Source organism: Penicillium subrubescens (genome assembly GCF_028828155.1).
Source record: "Penicillium subrubescens strain IBT 31985 chromosome Unknown utg000004l_segment0_segment0, whole genome shotgun sequence".
NCBI classification, from domain to species: Eukaryota; Fungi; Ascomycota; class Eurotiomycetes; order Eurotiales; family Aspergillaceae; genus Penicillium; species Penicillium subrubescens.
The window spans coordinates 3,313,365-3,336,966 of NW_026643154.1; the positions used below are offsets into that span (position 1 = coordinate 3,313,365).

At 50.5% G+C, this 23,602-nt stretch overlaps 7 protein-coding genes across 7 annotated transcripts; 2 read left to right on the forward strand and 5 right to left on the reverse strand.

Annotated features, from left to right (window-relative positions):
- Positions 1-890: 890 nt before the first annotated feature.
- On the reverse strand, positions 891-1,368 carry tpcK (decarboxylase tpcK; the record flags this gene model as incomplete). Its single annotated transcript, XM_057152172.1, has 3 exons — positions 891-948; positions 1,043-1,239; positions 1,300-1,368. 3 exons carry the CDS (start codon positions 1,366-1,368, stop codon positions 891-893), a joined length of 324 nt encoding a protein of 107 aa, XP_057009977.1.
- Positions 1,369-4,427: 3,059 nt separating this feature from the next.
- Positions 4,428-5,015, reverse strand: N7473_006233 (uncharacterized protein; the record flags this gene model as incomplete). Its single annotated transcript, XM_057152173.1, has 1 exon — positions 4,428-5,015. One exon carries the CDS (start codon positions 5,013-5,015, stop codon positions 4,428-4,430), a length of 588 nt encoding a protein of 195 aa, XP_057009978.1.
- Positions 5,016-6,633: 1,618 nt separating this feature from the next.
- On the reverse strand, positions 6,634-7,827 carry N7473_006234 (1-acylglycerol-3-phosphate O-acyltransferase SLC1; the record flags this gene model as incomplete). The annotated part of the gene is made up of 4 exons (XM_057152174.1): positions 6,634-6,797; positions 6,855-7,588; positions 7,656-7,756; positions 7,810-7,827. 4 exons carry the CDS (start codon positions 7,825-7,827, stop codon positions 6,634-6,636), a joined length of 1,017 nt encoding a protein of 338 aa, XP_057009979.1.
- Positions 7,828-8,442: 615 nt separating this feature from the next.
- N7473_006235 (anaphase promoting complex subunit bimA) lies at positions 8,443-11,079 on the reverse strand (the record flags this gene model as incomplete). The annotated part of the gene is made up of 4 exons (XM_057152175.1): positions 8,443-8,514; positions 8,587-10,445; positions 10,509-10,682; positions 10,743-11,079. The coding sequence occupies 4 exons, from the start codon at positions 11,077-11,079 to the stop codon at positions 8,443-8,445; spliced, it is 2,442 nt and encodes an 813-aa protein (XP_057009980.1).
- Positions 11,080-12,195: 1,116 nt separating this feature from the next.
- N7473_006236 (SND2/TMEM208 family protein) lies at positions 12,196-12,936 on the forward strand (the record flags this gene model as incomplete). The annotated part of the gene is made up of 2 exons (XM_057152176.1): positions 12,196-12,403; positions 12,484-12,936. The coding sequence occupies exons 1-2, from the start codon at positions 12,395-12,397 to the stop codon at positions 12,934-12,936; spliced, it is 462 nt and encodes a 153-aa protein (XP_057009981.1). The 5' UTR covers positions 12,196-12,394.
- A 740-nt stretch (positions 12,937-13,676) lies between these two features.
- Positions 13,677-17,490, reverse strand: N7473_006237 (uncharacterized protein; the record flags this gene model as incomplete). Its single annotated transcript, XM_057152177.1, has 3 exons — positions 17,298-17,490; positions 16,456-17,172; positions 13,677-16,398 (listed from the first exon to the last, which is right to left on the reverse strand). Exons 1-3 carry the CDS (start codon positions 17,432-17,434, stop codon positions 13,677-13,679), a joined length of 3,576 nt encoding a protein of 1,191 aa, XP_057009982.1. The 5' UTR covers positions 17,435-17,490.
- A 1,201-nt stretch (positions 17,491-18,691) lies between these two features.
- On the forward strand, positions 18,692-23,068 carry N7473_006238 (E3 ubiquitin-protein ligase SSM4; the record flags this gene model as incomplete). The annotated part of the gene is made up of 2 exons (XM_057152178.1): positions 18,692-21,443; positions 21,504-23,068. The coding sequence occupies 2 exons, from the start codon at positions 18,692-18,694 to the stop codon at positions 23,066-23,068; spliced, it is 4,317 nt and encodes a 1,438-aa protein (XP_057009983.1).
- Between the last annotated feature and the right edge of the window lie 534 nt (positions 23,069-23,602).

A 23,602-nucleotide genomic window follows, 5' to 3' on the forward strand; every position in this document is an offset into this window, starting at 1 on the left:
CTCCCAGTACCCTGCCAAAATGTTTGGGAGAACCACGAGGGAATAACCCGCTCTCAGACGAGATGTCACCAACCCAAACATCCAGGGCTTAAGATAACAATGCTGATTTTGCTGTTCTAGATTAACCCTTCCACAAATAAATCTCTCGACAGAGCATCATAGGCAAACCTCCCCTCTGTGTCAATTCTTGTATGATCCTATATTTTAAGGAATCCTAGCCTGCTTCTTGAACGAACAGATATCCTAGATTTCCGGCACTGATAAAGTCTCTTGCCGTGCTTGATCAAAACAGTCTTCACATCCATGAGTTGCCAGCTTTCGCGCAAATGGCCGTAATTTAAGGGGCTTCACAGGATCTGTCAAGAGACAGTCGCTTTCACGATTCGCTCTGCTTCGTGAATTTCCTCGTCCTCCCCTTCGCACGGCCTATGTTTCCCTGTTTCCCGTGCTCTGCTCCTAATCCGCCCTCCTGTCCAGAATGCAGTCGGTCACAGATTTTCCCACTGAAAAGGCCTGCCGATTTTGGATCTGCAAGACCTGCCACTACGTGGTGGCTGCTAACCATAGCCATTGTCAATAACTGCAAACCATACTTATCATACCTCTGCCCGTATTGGTGTGCAACTGGCAGCGATCACGGTGGAAGCTCTCAATCTCTACAGCAGCGCGGTAGGACTTAGTAAATGTGGAGTCTAATTGAGGTATCCAATGTCAATGTTGTAGGATTTATCTAGGAAAGTTACATACAGATCCGCCGTATTTCCTCATTATATCAGTCATTAATAGCGTGGGAAGGCTGCCTAGACAATGATGGTAAAATAAGGGAGAACAGGTTACCATACACCTCCCGGAAATCGTCAAAGCAACAAGACGTCGGATCACATCTTCCTCTAGGAACGTATGAGTTTGCCATTATCAATAATCTCTTCGAACAAGCCAATAATAATCCTGTTGCAAACAGTCAGAACTTGATGAGACCACAAAATCAAGTAATAGGATGTAAAAATAATTACAAGGGGAATCAGATTAGCAGAGAACATACTTAGATCTAGCTGTGTCAGCAAATTTATCATGGTCTGGTTTGATAAATTCCTTGTAATACGGGTCCTCCTTCATGCGCACGAAACAATCGACCTCGGGAAAGACGATTTGCACAATGCAGTCGTAATCGGCATAATTGGCAAACTGCTCATCATAAATCTTCTTTGCCAGCTGGCGAGAGGTATCGGTAGGGTGATTCTAATTGGGGCATTCAAGATCAGATATGATTTGAAGAGCTATAGGACAAAAGTATCTCACCATAGTCCAACGAACGACACCGTACTTCTCTAATAATTTCCCCACAAGAGCAGCGTGCGTGTTCACCATATAGTCATGATAGATTTCTTGACTAATGCCTGACTTCCTGTATGACAAGATATTCAGGCAAAATAATTGGCATGATTCAGCCATTGTGTCACGTGGCTCTGGCGATCGATCTCGGGGTGTGTAAAATGACCTATTTAGTTGCAACTCTCATGGATCTCCTAAGTGATCTTTTGAATACACGAAAGGAGTATCCGAGCCTGTCTTTCGACTTGCTAAACCTATAGGTATTTAAAGCAGTATGCGGAAGCTTGAAGTATGTGGGACGTCAACTCAAGTCCCTCTGTCCCGCCCACGTCCCACCTATCGCTTACTGTGCTTGTTCTCGAGATCATTAGTTAGTAACAAAAAGAACTACCATTGCTTATACTGTAGATATTTAATGAAAATAGCAATATCTTTTGCCTATACGGTAATTAGCCCCGAGGGCTGGGCTCAATTTGTTTCGATGATATCGTGTTGGGGGTCCGACTGAGCGAATCTGGATATTTGTGGTAAAAAACATAGCCAATATTTCCAATTCGAGTCCCAGAAAACTTGGGTATGTACATCTATGGGAGTTAGAGCCACATTTTTTAATTTTCTAAATAAAACCACTGTTTGTATCAATTGGCCATATGATACGTGTATGAGACAGAGGGAATGCTACTACAAACATAATCATCGACGCGCATATTGTGGATGTTGAGGGTGACAACGGGAACTCAGTGTACACTTATTTAAAAACGGCGCAATCTAAAACAAATTTAGCTCTGCTTATCTCGGCGCTGAGAGTATGGGTTTTTAGAGCCTGTCTCAGTATGTACCCAGCCGTGGAGTCTATCAATATAGCCATGATAAACAGCTTGACACGATACCACTGTGGTTCAACCGTCACAAGGCCACTTATACACATCAAAGCTAATGATTGAACGGTAAAGCTAAGAGACTCGAAGAGTAACAATCTGTTCAATTACATCCACTACATCGCTCAGATGGCCCAATTATACTGAAGGTCGAAGACTAATAATGTGGACATCGACTTCAGCATTATTCGTTACCCACTTTATCTATCACCTGCTAATTATCATCACATGAATCTTGATCCTTCTGAACGGCATTTTTACCCGTTCTGACGCAGCTTGAAGATTTCTCGCTTAATCATCTGATTCTCAGATAACACTTATCACTTGTTGTGACGGCCAGTTGTAGTTTTAGTTTTCTTGAGAAATCTCCGTCTCAAGTTTGGCTATTAATCGAACCAGTTAGTTTTCTTTCTCATCCCTCTCCTTAACAGATTTTTGGATCTTTCCCTCAATTTTACTCATTTCTTGAAGACACTTTCAGTATGTCGCTGCCTTGGCTTTTTCTTTCTATACCTTCTCGATATATAGAATGCCTAGTGTAGTCAGTGAAGAAGATATCAAGTCATGCCCTAGCGCCGTATTAGTAATGACACAGTGAGAGCGTACGGGGAAAAGGTAGAAACTGGCTTACACTGTGTTTCGACAATCTAGTCGCCAATTTGAGTGGATACTGATTCACTCTTAGCCTAGGCCGAACGAATAACACAATAATATAGCGAGCATCTGTTTTTTGTCGGGTGTCTAGTTGACCTGACATTGAGGGTTATAACTATTTGCCATATCTAGCCAGTATTTTCGTTTGCGGGTTGAACAATAGCCCAAGTAGATGTATTATACGATAATAGGAAGGTATGAGCTAGACTTTCGGGAATTCTAATTCATATTGTTTGGTTCGAATATCGACGGCGCATTAGAGTGAACATAGAAGTGATTTGATTGTCGAGTAAGCGAGAAATAGGTTCGATAATAATGTATACAATGCTATCTAAGGACAGAAACCCCTATCTACCTTAAGTATCATAAGAAAGGTGGATTTTTAGACTACAATATCAGAAACACAAAGCATTTGCGCTTGTAGGATCGCAGGGTGGGGAAAAGGGTGGGACAGTGGGACCCCGGATACGGACCCGGATTACGGGCAACCATAGCCGCCATTACCCCGGATACTCTCCGGAGTTCCACACGAAAAGAATGGCGACCAAAAGGCTTTAACCCCTATTCTACATGTTTCCGTCGAGGTCGATGCCTTGAGACCATGAAAGAATCTCGATCACGTTCAATATTATATCAGAGCCAGCCGCGACCCAATCCACCAATATCAGAGATCTCACACATCAAAGCGTCGGGAAAGTCCTCTCGTTTCCGATGATCTCGAAGGATCTTTGAAGCGCCGATCACGTTTAAACAACTCGTCGAGTCCCAAAGTGTCTGCAATGATCCCATGACCAAAGCTTGTTGGCTCTCTGCCCAACTCTCTAACCCTGCAATGAAGGTCGGCCAAAGGAGACACTTGAAAAGTATGGCATCATTCTGTAAACCTGCGATGAGACTAAGCAATTGCGAAACTAGCTCCACGTTATTGGGTGTTGCTGCTGTTCTTAGGGCACTGAGCATCCGTCTTCCATATAGTAGAGTCGCTATTTTGTATGTTTGTGATACACCCCCCATTAATAAGTTTCCCTAAAGGTATTCCGGCCCACCTATCCCACTATTCGGATGAAGTTAAAGAGATGCTGGCAAGGCTTCAGGCGCCTGTTAGGGCTAATCCGCTGCTGAAGTATAGTCGGTTTCATGCTGCTTGTGTTGTTACGCATGTTTTTGTGGAGGATGAGGAGGCGCTTGATGGTGCGGGGTTGTTGCATGTGTTTTTGGATCATCGTGGGAATGTACTAAGGCAGTGGCGGGTTGAGGAGGGTGGGGGAGATGAGTGTTTTGATGGGTGTTGGGCTGAGGGGAGTGTTCTTATCATGAAGGTGGAATGAGAGGACCTCCATACAACTAAGGTTGTGATGATGAGACTGGAAGGTGCTTTGAGATAGAAAGAAGTCATGTATTTCTATCTCGCGAAGGTCATGGTTTGCTGTGGTGAACCATATGCATATACAATGGATATAATCTCCACGACTAACAACTGTCTGAATAACATTTCCCTACATCACATCCCATATCCATCCATAACACTAGAAGACAACCACTTATCTCTACTACTCATGCAATCTACACCTCCAGCACCCCCTTCTTCCACGTCTGACTCGGTCTCGGCGTGGGCATCATTTCAATCCCCTCTCTAGTCTGCCTCAAATTCACCGTCCCGAATCTAAACAACTTCCCAAACGTCCCCGGCGCCGCATCCATTCCCTCATTCTCCTGCAAATCCAACAACGTCACCAACTGCACCGAATGCGTCAATTCATGCGCATGTGGCACCTTCCACATCGATGCATTAGCGAGCATCTCCCAGATTAGAAACGCTGCCTTTTTATAATTTGCACTGTACTCCTCTGACTCTGGGTCTGACTTTGACTCGGGCTCTGCTTTTGCATCATCAACTCCATTATACGGCGGAGTCAAAGCCTCAAAATCCCGCTCCCTAAACCCTACAAAACTAGTCAAGCTCTCTCCGCACCAGTCGTCTTTTAGAACTTTAAAGGCGAATATATGCTTTTGCCAGTAGTCCACGCCGGAGAAGTTCTCGCCCGCTTCTTCGAGGCAGATGAGCCGGCCGATGAGTTGGGTTACGTATTCGAAAGTTAGGGCTTCGTCGATCCAGTCTACATCAAAGGAGGGGGAGGGATTTTCGAACATTATGGGGACGATGGGGGCGAGTAATGGGTTTGAGAGGAGACCTTTGACGTTTTTGTTGTTGCCCCAGACGTGTGTGAAGAGGCGATGCCTAGATACGAGCATCCATGATCAGCTTTGGCTTTTCCAGTAGATAGGTCGTTAATAGGGTTGAAGGGATCAGTTGCAAGTCTCACCATTGATAAATAAACGGATCCCGTCTCCTCGCCGCAACAAAATGATTCGCCACGATAACACCGTATATAACAGGAATAGCATTTCGAAACGGCGTCCCCTCATCCTCAAGTTCATCCCAACAAACCCGATCCAAATGTCTAATCAAAATACTACCAACATCCATCCACACCCCACCATGTTCATACAAACAAGCCGTGCGAGTAAGATCAGCGCCATGCTGTCCAATATAAGGCCCATCCATGGACTGATCCACAAATACCGGCGGGAGTAGGTTATCCGGTACAAAGCGAAGAGTGTTATTTGGTGAGTCGGGGTACGTTGTCTAGGATTCGGACTGTCCAGTCGGGTCCTAAGATGCGGACCCAGTCTATGGCGTTCTTTTGGCACCATTTCGGCATTTTGGTGGCGCCGGTGTGCCAGTAGACCCAGACTTTTTTTTTCGGAGGTTACTGGTTTGTACTATTGGAAGGTTGTGAAGATTTAGGCGTCTGTTTGGAGGTCTGTAGGGGAGATGGGCTCGAGTTTGTTGCGGTATTCTTTGGGGATTGTGAAGTTGAACATGGTGGGATGTGGAATAGAGAGGTAAACTGGGATATTTGGCAATGAGCTTCACACTGATAATCTGGTTTAGCAATCATATAATAAGAATTTAGATTCTTCGAGGGCGCGATGAGATTTAATATCTTGCATCAAATCTCAGCGTCGCAGGGACAATTCAGCATGGGAAGCCTGATGACGCATGGCGAGTTCCGGGCGCCACTGGAATCGCATCTCGTGGAGCAACTCAATTGCATCCATTGCTGGGCGTGTCGCACCTAAAATGGGCATGCATTGCGCCTAGGAGAACTTCCTGCATCTTTGACACCCCTTTTGTTCTTATCAAGCGCCTGGGCAGTCTCAAAAACTCGAATAATCGGACAACAAGGGCAACCAATACAAGAACAGTGTCATGACATCTTTTCATGCTTGAATTATATACATTTGCAGAGGCAGAAGAGTGGAACGGGCATAATGGGGCGTTGGAGACATTGGTGAGAGTACCCAAAAGGGTACAATAGGGTTCGGGTCAGGGTGGAAGTAGAAGAAGTCTCCCACACAAAGGGCATGTGCCAAAGGCGGAAACAAAGGTAGCTAATCTAGCAATTAAATCGAAATGCAACTGAGTCGCTGTATCATCCCAGGAGTAAGTTCATGGCAGGAAAGTGGGTTCATGGCAGGAATTACCCACAAAACAGGAATTGTGATCTTCTTCTATGTGTAACGCTCTGCTGTGGGAATAAGGGGTATGTACCGAAAGGGAATTGAGGAATTGTAGTTTACCAGCGTTGGGACTTGATGCTGATTTCCTTCCTGGGTTATGTGGGAAGTAAAAGGGGAGTCTCGCGGCTATGGCTTGAAAGATTGGAGGATCTTGCTGGGTGAATCCAACTGAATATTGGTCATCTCAAATCTGAATGGCAGTTGACCTGCCATTAGCCTGGGAAGACTCGAACTTGTTACCCTCTTGTGCCATACCCAGGATAACCTTAAGCATCGAGTCACGAGTTGACTGGGTCAGCTGATCCACATCGGCAGGCGTCAAGTCCTTAGTGATGATAGGAGGCAGAACTATTTGTCACTCTGGTTAGCAAAGGAAACCAACCTAGAGGAGCTCTACAAACTCACCCTTAACTTTAATCGATCCTGCATTGAATCGCAGGTTGCGAGGAGACATAACATGAGAGTAATTCTCAGTCACAACAGGCACAATAGGCACACCAGCCTTAACAGCCAAATGGAAAGCACCCTTCTTAAAAGGCAGCAGCATCGGCTCATCAGAGTAACTCCGTGTACCCTCGGGGAAAATAAACACACTCTGGCGATGAGTGCGCATCTCATTCACAGCGCCATCAAAGGCCTTCATAGCATTCTCCCGATTGGCACGATCAATAAACACCGTCCGCGAAAGAGTCATGAACCAGCCCAGGAACGGCACATTACGCAGGGACTTCTTCGCCGTGACACTGCAATACGGTGGGAAGATAGCGCCAAGCATCAGAACATCCAACTCAGTCTGGTGATTTCCAACAAAGATAGCCGGGCGGGTGGTGAGATACTCCTCGCCTTCAATGATATCAAATGTCACACCGGTGGTATACCGCATCACCCACTTGAAGCTGCGAGCAGTGGCCCATTGCGAGACACGGCCATAGCCGACGAGACGGAGGACGATTGAAGCGATAACACCGTATATTGCGCACAGCAGAATGGAGCCATAGGCAGCGAGACAGCGGGCGGCGAATGCAGCACGAGGGACCTTTTGTCCGAGGGCGAAGAGCGACAATGTCAGTACCACGAACGAGCTGATGCCCGAGAGGATATACGAAGTGATCGACATGACGGTGGGATCGATGTGAAGACTGTTGGGGAGAGGGTTAGGTCAATCCCTATACAAGAGGGTAAATGGTTGAGAACAGAAGCGCCTACCTGGCTTCACTGGATTGTTGACTGCGATAGCCCACTGGAAGAATGCGCAAGAGACCGGAGAGGAACAGAGGGAGCGACAGCGAAGGCCATGTTGGGTGGGACTGTGGAGGTGAAGCTGGCTTTTTTGCCCGTGGCCGATTCACCGCCAGCTGACCGCGGCAAATGACGGCATCACGCAGTCCAACAGGCAAATGAGGGTGGGGACCAGTGACAAGTTAGAACTGGTCAGATCATTATGATCTGGGTCTGAGCGCAAGCCTCGGCAGGTCTAGATATTGGTGGGGTTTGTTGGAGAAGCTTGTGCCTGGCAGCTACTCAACAGAGTTACTTCTAAGAATACCCCTGTACACGAATAGCTTGTTTGAGGGACAACTGTTAGTATGGAATATTGCTGATTCTTGAATTACTCTCGATCATATCAGATCAACTACAAATACAGAGAAAAGGTACGGATCTCAGGATGATTCTTGTAATAATGGATCATGCTATGCCTGGTCGGTCCATCACCATGATGCTCCAATCGTCATATTAATGTACAAAACACCATGCCGGATGCATGATGCTTGAATGCTTGCAAAAAGATGCCCAGGTGTCTAGGGTAGGGACACCTGGGAAAAGCAAAAAAAACAACTCCCCAGTGATGCTGTGCAGAATAAGGGAAAGAAGAAAGAGGTGGCCCTGGAACGCCGACATCGTAACGTAAGACAATATCCCCCCAACTCGTGCAAGGTCAAGAAAATTTTTGTAAAGGGAGAAAGTGAGAGACCTGGAAAGCATCACAGATCTATCATGCAATATCGTCATCTTCCATTTCATCATCATCCAAGGACTCCATCGCGTCTTTGATGAATGGTGCAGCCTGTCAAAGGAAAGGGAATTGGTTAGATAGTGAACTTTCAGTCGCGTAGGGAGAAGTGTGAAGAACATTTACCTTTGGATCCAAGTTCAAAGCCGTGGTGAAGTGCTTGATGGCATTGGCCTTGTCGTGGAGGATCTTGTACAGTTTACCAAGCAGGTAGTGCACATTGGCCTCGTCCGGTGCCATGTCCTTAAGCACCTTCAGCTCTGCCAGGGCGAACTTGAAATCATGTAGTTTCATCATAACACGGGCCTTGCGGAAGCGAGCCAGGACAGAGTGTGGTGCCAATGTGCAGGCCCGCTCATAGTGAAGCAAAGCGTTCTTCGGGTCATCCATCTTCTCCAGGACCAACCCAATGCAGCAGATGAGAACGGCGTTGGTCGGATTGATGGTGGCTGCATTCCGGAAATGTTGCTCGGCAAAGTCGAGCTTGCCCATCTTATCGTAAACTGTGCCCAGTCCATACCAGGCATTGTAGTGGCGATTTTCAGCATTGATTCCGTGGCGATACGCATCCAGGGCCTTGTCGTATTCTTCGTTGGCAACATACTCGTGACCTTGTAGTGTAAAGGCATAGGCAAACTCAGGGTCAAGCATGGTCGCTCGCTTAAAGCATTTCAAGGCCTGATCGTGATCCCGCTGGTGGGAGAAGGAGTTACCGATGGCACACCAAGCCTGGGGCGACAATCGATCGGCTTCCAGCAACTGGTGTGCCAGATAAGCCAACTCGACGTCATTTTTCAGGTGCCAAAGCACAGTCGAGTAGATCTCCATATCTTCGACTCGCGAGGGTGCCATAGTTTGGACACGGGCAAAATATTTGGCGGCGTCTCCATACAACGCCTGTTCAAAGTGGGCTCGGCCAAGCTGAGACAGGACCCACGGTGTCTCCCGTTGACCCTGCGAAAGAGAGTTGAAATGCTGTACAGCCTCGGGGCATCTATACCGGCTCAATGCGCTGTGCCCAGATGCAAGTTTGCTGAACAGTCCCAAAAGCCAATTCAAGGCTTCGAGCTCTTTGGATCTCTCGGCATGTCGGGGAAGAGGGGGAACACCGGAGGTGGCGGGGATGGACGTAGCACGGGGTTCTTTGCTATCATGGTCGGATGACTCCATAGGTTTGCGGTTGCCGCTCACCACCCGGCCCACAGTTGACGTTGTGGCAGGACGTCCCTTGGCGTGGGCACTTCGGACTTTCTTCACTTCTCGGCCATCGCGCCCTGTGAGAGTAGAACTGGACAGCTTGCTGGTGGTGGGTTTAATTTGATTGAAAAGTCGGACACTACGACGCTGGGGAGCACCAGGTTCGGTCGGCTGGGGAGGAAGGGGATGGGCAACTTGGCCAGAAACAGTGCGTTTGCGATCACCAAACCGAGGCGCTGGTGGAGGCTCTCTGTCCGCCGAGGCAAAAGGTGGTTCATCCAGCTCTGTTCGAGTTCGAGGGCGAGGCCGAATACCAGTTGATCGCATTTTGGGTGGAGCTTGACCCGTTTGGTCTAAGCTCATAGACTGAATCGTGCGATTCTTCCTTGCTGGCGCCAGTGGTGGTTCCCAGGCGGACTCCGGTTCCGTGACTCCATTCGCAATACGGAACTCTTCTGAGCTACTGCTTTGTCCACTGGGCGTCTCCATTCCCTCGTGGATCACCGGTGCCGCTACCGATGCAACACTGACAGAACTTCCATTGAATTTCTCCCACAGAGCTGAGCTTCCGTATGTCGAATCGATCTCGCCACGAGCAGCAGGGACCATGAATGGATCACCTCCGGGATGTCCGGGATGTCCGGGGTATCCGGTAGATTGTGAGGAAAAAGGCCCTTCAGCTGGTGGGAAATGCCCTGGTACCGAGTCCAGATCGTCGGGAGAGGCAGAGATGACGGAGAGGAGTTCCGGGCTGAGTTGGTAGATGTTAGGGACTCGGACGTTGACACCTGATTATGAGTTAGATTCCATCTGTCTGGTTCCACTTGAGGACTCAAAGTGATTCTACTGACCGGTGGAGCATAGCCCGAGGAAAGCATCCCACATGAACGGATTCAGTTTCAGCGAATCCACATAGCAATCTACCGCCTTGTGCAAGTCCTTATGAGCTTGCCACAGCTTTCCGAGCAGGCAGTACACCGCTGCTGCATCTGGTAGGTGCTGTCGAGATGTTTCGCTGTGCTTATCTGTAGCGCCAACGTTAGACTAAAATCAGACCAAGACCGTGCCTGTGGGAAGGGACATACTCCAGTGATTCTTCGAAGCCCAGAGCGACTTGCTGCGCTCCAGGGCAGTTATGCCATCCACGTATTTGCCCAGATCCAAGCAAGCCTGTGCATAGACGTAGGCGCTGCCGACGTGCAAGCCACGCGATCCTGAGCCCTGGCTACACTCCATCGCAGCCTTGACTTCTCCATTGTGTAGGTGGCAGAGAGAAAGTAGATATTGAGCTTCGAAGGATCGTGGTTCGTAGGCATGGAGACGACCAGCAAGAAAGAGCGCATTGCGAACGAGGTTGTTATCGAGGTGATAGTAAATGAGGTGCCTTAGTTGGCTGGCGACATGGCCTGTGGATAGCGCCATGGTGGCGCGCGGGGAGGCGAACGCGATGTTGTTGTTGATGTAAGCACAGGATGAGGAGAAACCATCAGCACCCACCACCCATCAGTGTCGACTCAAGTCCAGGAGGACTGGTTGGAAACAGATCTGGGAAGGAGGAGCGTCGCCGATCTCGATCAGGAAGTAGTGAGGTGCGGGAGAACGGTGGAATGTAAACGGAGGCCGGAAGCGGTAGGTGAGAAGGCAAGATGAAAGTCAACCAAGGACCAGTCTGTACATGCTCTGTCCAGTCAGACTAGCTTTACAGTCGCATCATGATCATGTTGATCTTGTCAAGGCAAGGTGGGAGAAGAGTCGCGCTGTGCATAGCAACAGTTCGTACTGGTCTCGTCTTATTTTGGTTGCATTCGCTCGGCGGAGTTGGTCCAATTCTGCCGGGCGGTGAGTGTTGTGGTGGGCAACAATCGCCATTTCTTAGAACTCCGCCATTTCCAAGCAACAAAACCCCTCCATTTAACAACATATCTACGAATATAATTTAAATTTTGAAGAATTAGAAACACGAATCTTATCATTCAAGTCACGCCAGTATGCCATTCCAATTTGTTCCCCAGGGAAAAGGGAGTCTCTGGTTAATAATTCGTAGTCGACAGCGATATATATTCTGGCTCCTGTAATAATAGAGCTCATCATTGCGCAATGTATCTAAACATGATAATCCGTCTAGTTACCTAGGTAATCAACTTCCGTGAAGGTGACCAAAAATACACCTGAGCTATCAAAACCTACGACTAAACAAAACATTCAAAATACTGTTGTAAGGAAAGGATATTGAAGCATATCCGGTTGGATAGCTATACTCAAGACTTTTGAACCGCCAGAGTTCTTATCCAATCATTTGAGGCCTAGAAGGCCTAGAAAGAGTCTCCAAGGGAATTCTAGACACTGAAATTATATTGATCATCAGATAACATGCTAACTCTAGCCATATGGATGCTTGATGCAAGTTGAAATGTCCGATTCCACTATAGATCTACAGATTGTCAGATGTAATCCTAAAGCGGAGTCCAAGGCGGTCAGGCTTGACAGAATCATGGGGTAGCTGCACGGAGCCGCAGCCTGCCGCAGAACATCACGCGGAGATCACCTTCTCTCCACATCCACAACCCAACCATAATCCTACCTCGTCCCTTTCCCCTGGAGGTGATCAAGTTGTCCATTTTCAACGGACATCTGGGATTGTGACTACGACATAAGCCAATTGGCTCTCACACAGCCATCCCTCATACTTCAACCCATCTCATCTCTCATCCCGCAACGTCGCCCGTTTCCCTCCACCATGGCCCAGGTAAGCTCCAATCGCACAAAGCCCTCCCACTTCCAACCCATACTGCACTCCCTTAATACCCAATCCTAACAATCCCCCAGAAAGCAGCCAAAACCCTAGCAACCCGCAACGCCGCCACCCTCACCCGCACCCACCTAATCACCTTAACCCTCCACCTCCTCTACCTCATCCTCCACTTTACATTCCAGCGTCCCCGCTCGCTAAAACCCTACATCCTCCTCGCCGTTCCAACCCTGCTCATCGAATTCTACCTCGACCGCGTGGGTCGGCCCCGCTTCAACGAGGATGGCTCGCTGCGCTCTGCGGGCGAGGATCTCAACGCTACCGGGCTGACCGAGTATATGTGGGACGTGCTGTACTGGACGGAGGGGTGCATTGTTGCTGTGTGTATCTTTAATGATCGGGCTTGGTGGTTGTGGGCTGTTGTGCCGCTGTACTCGGTTTATCTTGCGTATACGACTGTTATGGGTGTGAAGAAGGGCTTTGCGGGGATGGGTGCGGGTGCGGAGGGGGTGAGTCGAATGCGCCGTTGAGTAAGACGCAGATGAAGAAGGAGAAGAAGGGGGATCGGGTGAAGTATCGTCGGTGAATGGGAATAGGAAGGTTGTTGCGATTGAGATATGGATATGTCAATCCTACATACGAAATCCTACATACGATTGTGGTTCGAGTTCATTTAGCTCAAGACTCATGAGGTGCCGGGGTCATGCCTCGAGTTTGCTGCTGAGGATGGTCTAATGCTGGACCTGAGAGATCTCACGCGATCAAAGCAATTCTCGACCATGAACCAGCCGATGAACAAAGACCACAGCATATGGCGAACTATAGCAGACGCCAAGAAAATACACAATAAGCAAAACAGTCGCCTGAACAGGCACCTCTACAGAGCAGCCAATCAAAACATCCAAAAAGCGTGTTTCATTATGTACTCGAAAAGCATCGCCGGCCAAAAGAGCCAAAAAACAAAACCCGCCAGAAGGAAGTGGCCATATTCGTGCAAAAACTGAGAAGCCAAAAGTAAGGGAAAAAAGGGGGAAAAGACATGATTTCACTGTGCAATTTGCGGGGTCATGAGCATATTGGCATCGTAAGAAACTATATGGGGAATAAAGCATCGAGCAAAGACGGGGCCTCACATGCTACTGGCATGCCACTGTAGGAGACCCAATCTCTCACGACACATTTAACAAGGGGATGGATGTAAGACACGGGTGATGAAAAAAAGGGAGAATAGCAAACAAAGTGTTATAAGGAAGAGAGGGGCCATTTTCGTCTAAAGCTCGTCCTTGGACTGGGACGAGACAGAACCCTTGATGCTGCTGGTGATCTGATCGGCATGGGACACAGCGGTCTCAACAGCTTCAGAGGCAACACTGCTTGCACTGGATGCGAGATCGGCGAGTTGTGCCTGAGCACTCTCAACGGCGGCAGCAAGGCGGCTAGTAGCAAGATCAACCACACCGGGCTCTTCATCGTAGATCGCGGCACTAGCCCGGGACTGGATCTGTTCAATGTTGTCCTTGGCAATATCGACATAGCTAGGCTCCTTGCCATAGATAGCACCGCTGATCTGTACGGAGGCAGACGAGTAAGCATCGGCTGCAGCATCAGTGGCCTGCCCGAAGCTGCCCTTGGGCGTGCCATAGATACCAACACTGGCAGCCGCGACGGCAGCGTGAAGCTGATCATTGGCCTGTTGCACAATGTCTTCCACGCTGGGGATGTCAGAGACAATGGCGCCATTGGCAGATGAGACCGCCTCATAGGCCTCACTGGCGTAGCTCGAGGCGGCGGACACGGCTGCAGCCGGGTAGGGGGTCTCGTAGGCAACACGAAGCTTGCTTAGGACACTTTCAGTGAAGGATGGTTGCTTGCCAACAAGCAGCTCAGAAACAATTGCGTGGACAGCGTCGAGCTGAGGCACGTTGTCAACCACTTGCTGCAGGTAGGGCGCGGGGGTGCCGTAGATCTGCTCGCTAGCCTTGGAGACGAGCAACTCCCAGTTCTCCGAAGCATGACTAGAAAGAGCTTCCATGGCCCCTGGCGTTGTGCCATAGATAGCGGAGCTAGCTGAGGCTGATGCGAGAGATAGAGAAGAAGATGCAGCAGAAAGAGCAGCATGATATCTGGAAGAGGCATCATCGATGATGCTCTGGGACCTTCCATCATCCACTGCGGAGATCATAGAGCTTGCCGAGGCGACAACTGCCGCGAGACTAGCGGAAGCCAGGGACGAAGCTTGCTCGTACTGAGAACCAGCTTGTTCAACGAGGTTTCGGAAGTCCAAGGGAGCCGGGGTCGGGGTAGGAGTGCCATAAACTGCCTCTGATGCCGTAGACACAAAGGCAGTATAGTGGTCGTGAGCGACACCAACTGCCTCATAGTAGCGACGCTGTGCATCAAGCACGAAAGGCTGGAAACCAGCCGAGGTGGTAGCAGGGACAGTGTGCCAGGCCAACTGCTCCGAGGCCAGGCTGAGACCTTCGCTCAAGCGCGAGGACGCAACGGAAGAAATGTGAGCCAGGGGCCCCGCGGATGTAGGGGTAGCCTTGACAGCGCCAATACGAGCCTCAAACTCCTGAGTGGCGTACTTCACAGCGCCAGAATAAGCAGACTCGATAGAAGACAGAACCTGAGCATGAGCGGGAGCACTCGACTGTGCCATCTGGCCTAGGACCTGAGACTTGGCGATTTCATAGAGGATCTTGGCCTGGGAGGTTGAATCGGCAAAAGCGGAGCTTGCGTCGGAGTAGACATCTCCAGCTTTGTTAGCCAAATTGTGGAGAACATCCTGCTCGTCATCGTCAAGGATGGGCTCCTGCTCTGTGTTCAAAGTGGCAGCGGCAACGCCGAAAGCAGGTATATTAGTGTAGTTTTCTTCTTCGAAGGTAGCATCCGAAACATGGTCCTCTGCACTTTCGCCTTCTGTGATTGATTCGGATTTAACAGGCTCGGTCTCGTCAGAAACATCCGCACTAGGAGTGGAGACAGAGGTCTCTTCAGTGTCATCTTCCTGCGAAATAGTCGACGAAGACTGGGAATTCTTGGTGGCTTCTTCGAAAATCTCATCATTGTCCGTGCTCTCTTCAACTTCCTCATGCTCCACAACTGGTCTCGGCCGTGGAGGCGGAGTTTCAGTGCGGGTATCGAAGTTTTCACTAACCTCACGAGCGGCAATCTTCCAGTTGCCAACATCCTTGAGCCTGATGAGTTCTCTGGCGGTATCCTCAGCCACTTCCATTCCACTATCCAGGATTCCAGCGGCCACAGACTGGGCTTCAGCAATTGACTTGTGGTTCATGCCGACCTTGCGGATCTCATTGCGCCAGTCATCAATCTGAACCTTGAGTGCATGGTACTTAGCCCAGTCTTTATAAGTCACATCGTCCATCCAGGCCCATCGAGTACCAATCTCCTGCAGACCCAGGTCACGGATGCTGTCGAGGACATCCAGGGTTGAATTGATAGCGGCAGAGACCCGACGAACGAGTTCCTCATCGAAGGATAGAGACCATTGTCGGAGAGCGTGGGCACGATCTCTGACGGAGACAGCAGACTGGCGAATGTCGATGAGCAACTTGTCACGGGACTCCTCCTCCGCTTCAGGGGCGTCTTCCTCTGGCAGGTCTGCCGCAAGCTCGTTAATTCGCTCCTTGACGGAGGAAATCTTTTCAGTCGAGACTGCCTGGAGGGCGGTCCATAGGCTTTGACCGTGGCTGTTGGCGCTGTTGGCGATGAGGGCGGAAACGATGTCTGCAATGCGCTCTTCGAGATCTTCAATGCCTTTGTCGGCTGCAACAGCAAACTTGTCCTGCCACCTCTGAAGATCGGACTCAATTCGGACACGGGCTTGCTTGGACTGTTCTTCGGCGGACAGGGTGGGCTGAACGGAGGGAGTCTCAGGTGTCACAGTGGTGGTCGTGGTACTTGCAGAGGTACGAGGCTCGACCCTCGCGGTCGTGACGGTGGATGAGATGGTCTGTTCGGAAGTAGAACTGTAATTCTAGGTTAACACGTGCCTTTTTTGTGTGAGTGATGTGGCTAATCCTTACCTGTCCATTTCTTCAACGACAGCGCGGAGGCGCTTGCCTTCCCGATAGCTGGCCAGGCGCTGGCCAATTTTGACAAGTTGAGGCTCGACCTGCTCCGAGTAGAGACCTGTCACATGAGGCCACAACGAGCTGTTCGCAAAGTAAACCACCGATGACCAGGTGTAGCGTGCACCAGGCATCACATGGGTAGTCAAAACTTGCTGACCGGTGCTGTAGGTCTTTCCAATAAAAGGCTGCGAGCGAGTGTAGAAAGGCACCAATTGGTTCCAGTACACAGCCTGCGCCGCCCCATTGGCCTTCTGGTAGTAAGGTGACACCAGGGAAACACCTTGTTGAACATATGGATCAACTTGACCCAAATACAACTGATGGGCTTGAACTTGAGCAGCTTCCAAACGCGGGGTCACTTGTGCTTTCCATTGTGCTTCGCCAAATCCCCGGGCTTGTTGCCATGCCGGAGCGCCGTACTTCTCATAGCCGTGTTTAGCGACATTAGAGGCAGGTGTATAAACTCGCTGGTTGAACACCTCCACATACGGGCGCGCCTGATCGACGTAGGGGGCGGCGTAGGTATCATAGTAGGGAGTCACATAGGGCTCCACGTGCGAACGTGCGATCAAATAGGGCTTGCACACCGTGGGCGAGGTCTCGTTCAACCCGTCAAGGCGTGATGGGCATCGTAAAAAGGGCGTGAGAAGGGTATACCAAATACATAACCTGGAATTTGTCGAATATTAGTTCATGAGAACGCCTTTTTCTCTCTTTCAAAACCGCTCTGAACGAGGTCCGAGAATAATCGTCTGGAGCGACGTTGAAAAATAGGATGGAATGGTCAGACGTACCGTACTACCAACCCTAGTGTCCATCGCAGAGGGCTCTTTCTCCGGGCCTTCTCACTTTTCACATCCTTAGCCACCGGGCTGGCCTTCCTCAATCCAGGCGACACCGTCGGTAAATATCCGTTCTCTTGAACTGCCATGTTGGTTGCCGTTGGCGGCGGGCCGACCCTTGTGAAAAAAAGTTGCGGCCACGAGCTTCCGCGTCGCGTCGATATATTCTCCGAGAGAGGTATTTGCAGATTTTTGATAGATCGCTATTGTCTCATCAGGTCAACGCAAGTTGACCACCGGATCGCAAGCTTTCGCGCGGTTGGCGTGGAAGCTTGGTGAAGGAGGTTGAAGCTGGGTTACTAGCAGGCGGAATGCTGGCGTCGGCTCGGCGCTAGGGGAGATTCACGGGCCGCCGGTCAGAGCGCACGCGATGATGGTGTGATTCCGAGGCAGATGGGAAAGAGTTGAAAGAGTTAGTGGAGCACATAGATTGGTGCCGACGGATAGAAAAGAGCAAACTTCCTCAGGAACGAGCCCTGGGTACCTGGGATGAAGACTGAGTTTCCAAGTCCGATGGAGGAGCTGTTTAAGGTCTCTGGGGCAGCAGTGAGGTCATCGGTGGCACCAGGGCAGAACCGGGCAGGTACGACAATACATGATGTGGCACTGCTTAAAGGGCGTATTCCAGGGATGGATGGTGGTAAGACACCGTAATGACATTACGAGGCTGAGTCAGCTACTATCGGGAAGCCGCCGCTGCCCCAAACCGAAAGTCTCCAGAGCCCAGCAACTTATCAAGTCGTCAAGTCCCAAAGTGGGAAGGCCCAACTCGACTGCCTCCCTCAGACAAACGATCACACGATTGACTGGTAGGCTGTGTTGTCTTGTCCTCGGTGGTTACTTCTGTCTTTGGGGCCAACTACACAATTGACCGAGCTAAACTCGACCCTTCTCAGCTTCAGTGTCCTCCCGCATCGACATTGCCCCGGCATCATCTTGGACTCGACTTTGGCGAGCCTGACCAGATCCTTGGTGACCGTGAGAGAAACGATGAAGAGCTGGTAGAAGCCGTGCTTTCTCCGCGACCCCACGCGACCTGATCACCGAAATATTATGGATTTCGCAACACATTCTCCCCGCAACCCCGCGGGGATGTCATCGTTCCCGGACCTAATGAACGACCCAGCGTTCGACGACCGAGAGGGGGGATGGAGGATATGGATACGTGCCGAATATGCCACGGAGAAGCGACGGAAGAGGAGCCGCTGTTCTATCCCTGCAAATGTAGCGGCAGTATCAAGTTCGTCCACCAGAGCTGCTTGGTGGAGTGGCTGTCACACTCGCAAAAGAAGCATTGTGAACTCTGTAAAACAGCGTTCCGCTTTACGAAATTATACGATCCGAATATGCCTCAAAGTCTCCCGACGCCGTTATTCCTACAACAGGCGTTGATTCAAACACTCCGAACCTTGGTCACATGGCTGCGCTTTGTGCTCGTGGCGTTTGTGTGGCTAGGCTGGCTGCCATGGTCGATGCGAGCAATTTGGAGGGCGCTGTTCTGGCTCGCTGACGGCCGCTGGTCGGCTGGTGGGACGGTTCAGCAACGAGGCGCACAATCTATTCAGGATGGTGTCGAGCAATGGGCTGTTAATGGCACGGCAGCTGCTACTGCTGCGCTCAGCTCGATGACCTCGAGCGCTTCGAGTGCCGCCTCTTCCTCTGCCATAGCTGCCCCGTCGGCGCAGGCTGCTACCATCAGCTTCCCAGCTGGAGATCCGCTCATGCTTACCTTTATCAAGAAAATTATCCCGAGTTTGTTTATGCCTGCGTGGACATCCAGCGGCAGCGAGAGCGGCGCTCACACAAATGGTCTTTCCGGCTCACCTAAGCCCCGGTATCCGTCTTGGCTGTCGGATGTGAAGTTTCTCAATAATTTGACTCGTTGGCCGACAATCAACAACATGATCATCGATACCCTGGAAGGTCAACTCATCACTCTACTCGTGGTTGTTGCTTTTATTCTTTTGTTCCTGATCCGAGAATGGGTTGTTCAACAGCAGCCCATGGCCAACATTGCTGAAGGAGAGCGCGAAGCAGCATTGCAGCTGATCGCCAACAATCGCCCTAATGAGGAAGTTCGAGGAGTCCGTCCGGACCTTGTGCCGCCTCACCCCCACGAGGATTTTGAACCAGAACAGAATTTGCTAGTCGAGGACGACAACGACAACGATGTACCTGATCGTTCTGCCAACCATTCTCCTGCACCCTCCTGGACCGACTCTGACGATGGACTCCCGGTGTACGATAGACAAGCCGGTTTCCAGGATGACGATTTTCCAAATCCGTTCCAGAATGGTCATCATATGGAATTCGACCATTCAGAGCGCCAACAGCCGACCAACTCACAGCATTCAGATGTGTCCCTGTTTCAAAATATCCTCGCTCGTGCAAACGGCGATCGCGATGAGATCTTGCGTATCATTCGACAAGAAGGTCATGAACAGGAACTTAGTTGGATCGTTGATGCACTTACCAGGGCCCCCGTTGACCAACCACTGCCTGGGCCATCCACCCACGCAACGGGGCTATTCCAGACTCAACCCGCAACTGCTCACCAGACATTGGATCCGGAGGGTGAAAATGCCGATGTACAATCACAAGCTGATGAGCCAATCGCCGGGCATGATACCCACAACGATCAACCCGTGGCAACCGGAGAGGACGAAAACCAAAATCATGTTCCAATTGAACATCACCCTGCAAAGAATGTGGGTGATCGCTTAATCAATTGGTTCTGGGGTGATATTGGAGCAGATCCTCATGATCATGAGGACCAACCCCTAGAAGACGACGAGCAGATCATGCAAGATCCAGCCCTGGAGGATCCGTTTGTCCCTGTCCCAAACAGACTGGATGGGCCTCCCGCCGACGGGCCGGGCTTGGGAGGAGCCGCACCCGATGGAGCGCTTGAAGGCAACGACGCGGATGCAATCGAGGGTGATGATTTCGAAGGGATTATGGATCTCATCGGCATGCAAGGTCCCATCTTTGGACTTTTGCAGAATGGGGTATTCTGTGCCCTCCTGATCGCATTCACGGTCGCTATTGGCATTTGGCTTCCCTACTTATGGGGCAAGATTGCCCTTGTTCTTTTGGCCAACCCTCTGGAACTCATCGTCGGTGTTCCTATGACTGCACTCACCGTGGTTGCAGATATTGTGTATGATACTCTTATTGGAGTTGTGGGCTACGTCATGTATTGGCTGAGCTTCATCTTCAAGGTCCTTCTCAGTCCATTTGGTGCTCTGGTCCCTGCCCTCGAGTGGATTCCTCGAAACAAATCTATCACTAGCACATCGCTGTCTCTGATTGACAAGAGTACCAACCGGTTGAATAAGGTTATCAAGGCGTTCCTGGTATTCCACGAGTCTGATATACCCATGTTCTCAGTGCTCTCGCACCAAGCTCTCAAGCTACACCAGGCACGTGTGATGACTCTCTTCCGATCTGTATTTGCTGTCCTGAAATTCGTTCTACACGACTTCCCTCTCCGCGTCATTACCCTCGGGGTCCCCAAGGCACTGTCCTTTGATGTCGACTTCTCTCAGCTCAAAAATGCTACAGTTCAAGCACAGCATTACATCGGTAACTTTACAAAGTCGTCGATTTTTGCCAGCCCGGGGACCAAGCTCATGAATGCAACTGCTGCCCGAACAGCTTCTACAAACGTGGCGGTTGACTACGATCTGGCTGTATGGGACACTAAAGATCGCGTCATCGCTATTGCGATGGGATATCTCCTAGCAATCATGATGGGCTTCTTGTACCTACGAATCACCGGATTGCTCGCCGGGGCCAACCGTGGCCAGCGAATTGAAGGAGTTGTTGCAGAGGTGCTTCTACAAGCCGGAGGAGTTATGAAAGTCATTCTCATCATTGGTATCGAGATGATTATCTTCCCTCTGTACTGTGGTACACTGTTGGATGTCGCCTTGCTACCTTTGTTCTCCGATGCGACCATCTCATCGCGGATCGCCTTCACAATCGGGTCTCCACTAACTTCGCTCTTCGTGCACTGGTTCATTGGTACTTGTTATATGTTCCATTTTGCCTTGTTCGTGTCTATGTGCCGGAAGATTCTGCGGACTGGCGTTCTCTGTAAGATTCTTTTTGTCGCCAAGACTATCTATCTCTTTTCTTTCTAACCCGATCGAACAGATTTCATCCGTGATCCGGATGACCCGACTTTCCATCCCATCCGCGACGTCCTCGAGCGCAGTATTACCACACAGCTGCGAAAAATTGGGTTCAGTGCTTTGGTATATGGTGCCTTAGTAATTGTCTGCCTAGGTGGCGTTGTATGGGGTCTGTTTTATGCATTCACCGGCGTTCTTCCTATCCATTGGTCTGCCAGTGCCCCGATGCTCGAGTTCCCGGTGGACCTGCTGTTCTACAATTTCGTCATGCCGTTGGCAATCCAATCTGTCAAACCTTCAGATGGACTACACGACTTGTACGACTGGTGGTTCCGCAAGTGCGCCCACTTCCTGCGCCTGAGCAACTTCTTCTTCCCCGAGAGACACCCTGAAGAAGAAGGGCGCCATGTCCGGCGATCCTGGTGGGGTCTACTGTTTGGAAGCAAGGGTGACTGGGAACACCCGGTCATCGGAGATGCACAGCAGGCTGCCGCCGAAGAAGAAAACCGGGACGTTTATTTCTTACGAGACGGCCGGTATGTCCGGGCCCCTGCTTCCGACCAAGTCCGGATCCCCAAAGGCACGCAGGTATTCTTGGACGTGACCGAGGACAATGATCGTGTTGATGGACTGCCTGATTCGGACGATGGGCTTCATGGCCGTGCCAATCCCTCGTTCTCGAAAGTCTACATCCCCCCGCACTTCCGCACGCGCATTGCTGCCTTTATCCTTTTCATCTGGCTGTTTGCCGCCACCACCGGGGTAGGCATCACCGTTGTACCACTGATCATTGGACGCAAGATCACCTCGGTGTGCTTTTCCAGTCCGGTCCCCGTCAACGATATCTACGCCTTCTCGAGTGGCCTCTCTGTGGTTGGTGCCCTCGCCTACACCGCATACTATTGCCGGGCAGCCGTTCAATTCCTCCGCGAGCACTGGGGAACGTATCTGCAGTCCCCGCGGGAGCTGGGCTTACTCATTGCCAACATCATGCTCGATGCAGCCCGACTTGTGTATATTGCGATCGCTCTGGTCGTTGTGCTCCCCTCGCTCTTTGCATTGTTGACCGAGTTGTACATTCTCATCCCGGCGCATACCTTCATCGGCGATGAAACGGATCACGTGGTACACGTTGTTCAAGACTGGACGCTGGGGGTGCTCTACGTGCAAATGGCCATCAAGCTTACCCTGTGGCACCCTCACTCCTGGCCCGCGGCCGTGCTCAATGGCATCTTCCGTGATGGGTGGTTCAAGCCCAACGTGCAATTGGCGACTCGAGCTCTGATTCTGCCGCTGGCCCTGTTCACCGCCGCGGCAGTCGCCGCCCCGCTATCATTGGGTGGGATACTGCGATGGACCCTTTTCTATACGCGTGTTGAGGCGCAGCCCGAGATCTATCGCTATGCCTACCCTGCGACCTTGTTAGTCGTCCTGGCCGCGTGGTCTGTCCACCTGGCCTTGCGACGGGTGGCGGTCTGGCGCATCAATATCCGCGACGATGTCTATCTGATCGGCGAGCGGTTGCATAACTTTAGCGAGAAGCGGGCGCGGGACGTCGGTGTGTCGCGGCGGGTAATTACGGGCTAAAGACACATGTTTCATCATGAAGATTCTAGCCGAGATATACGAAGATTCCGAGGAGGGGGTTTTTACTTCAGACCAGCTAAACGCTGAGTTGCAGTGGACGGGGTTCGATGATGACTTTTAGGCTCGCTTGCCCCTCCCCTTTTCTCTTGTACATTTAGAGTGCATGCGATATTTGAATACATACAGTATTAGTCTTGCATATAGTTCCACTGGTCATTGATGGCTAGGTTAGACTTTTTTTCGAGGTTCAGAATACACTTCCAATACAGGTTAATACCTGCCAGTGTTCGCACAAATCGTGTCCCATGTCATAGTAAACTAACGCTGCTGCCTGAGGAATGTATTGGTATTACCAGTAATCTACCCCAATCCACCAAATTTAGATGCCTGCCACGTGACCCACATTACTCTCTATCCTCAACGCTGATTGGTTAGGCAACAGGATTCACTGGGATCCTCCCGCGATGGGCGATGGTCTATCGGCCCTCCATCGCCGTCGACCAGGCACCCATTGAAGTTTGGCCTTTCCCTGTG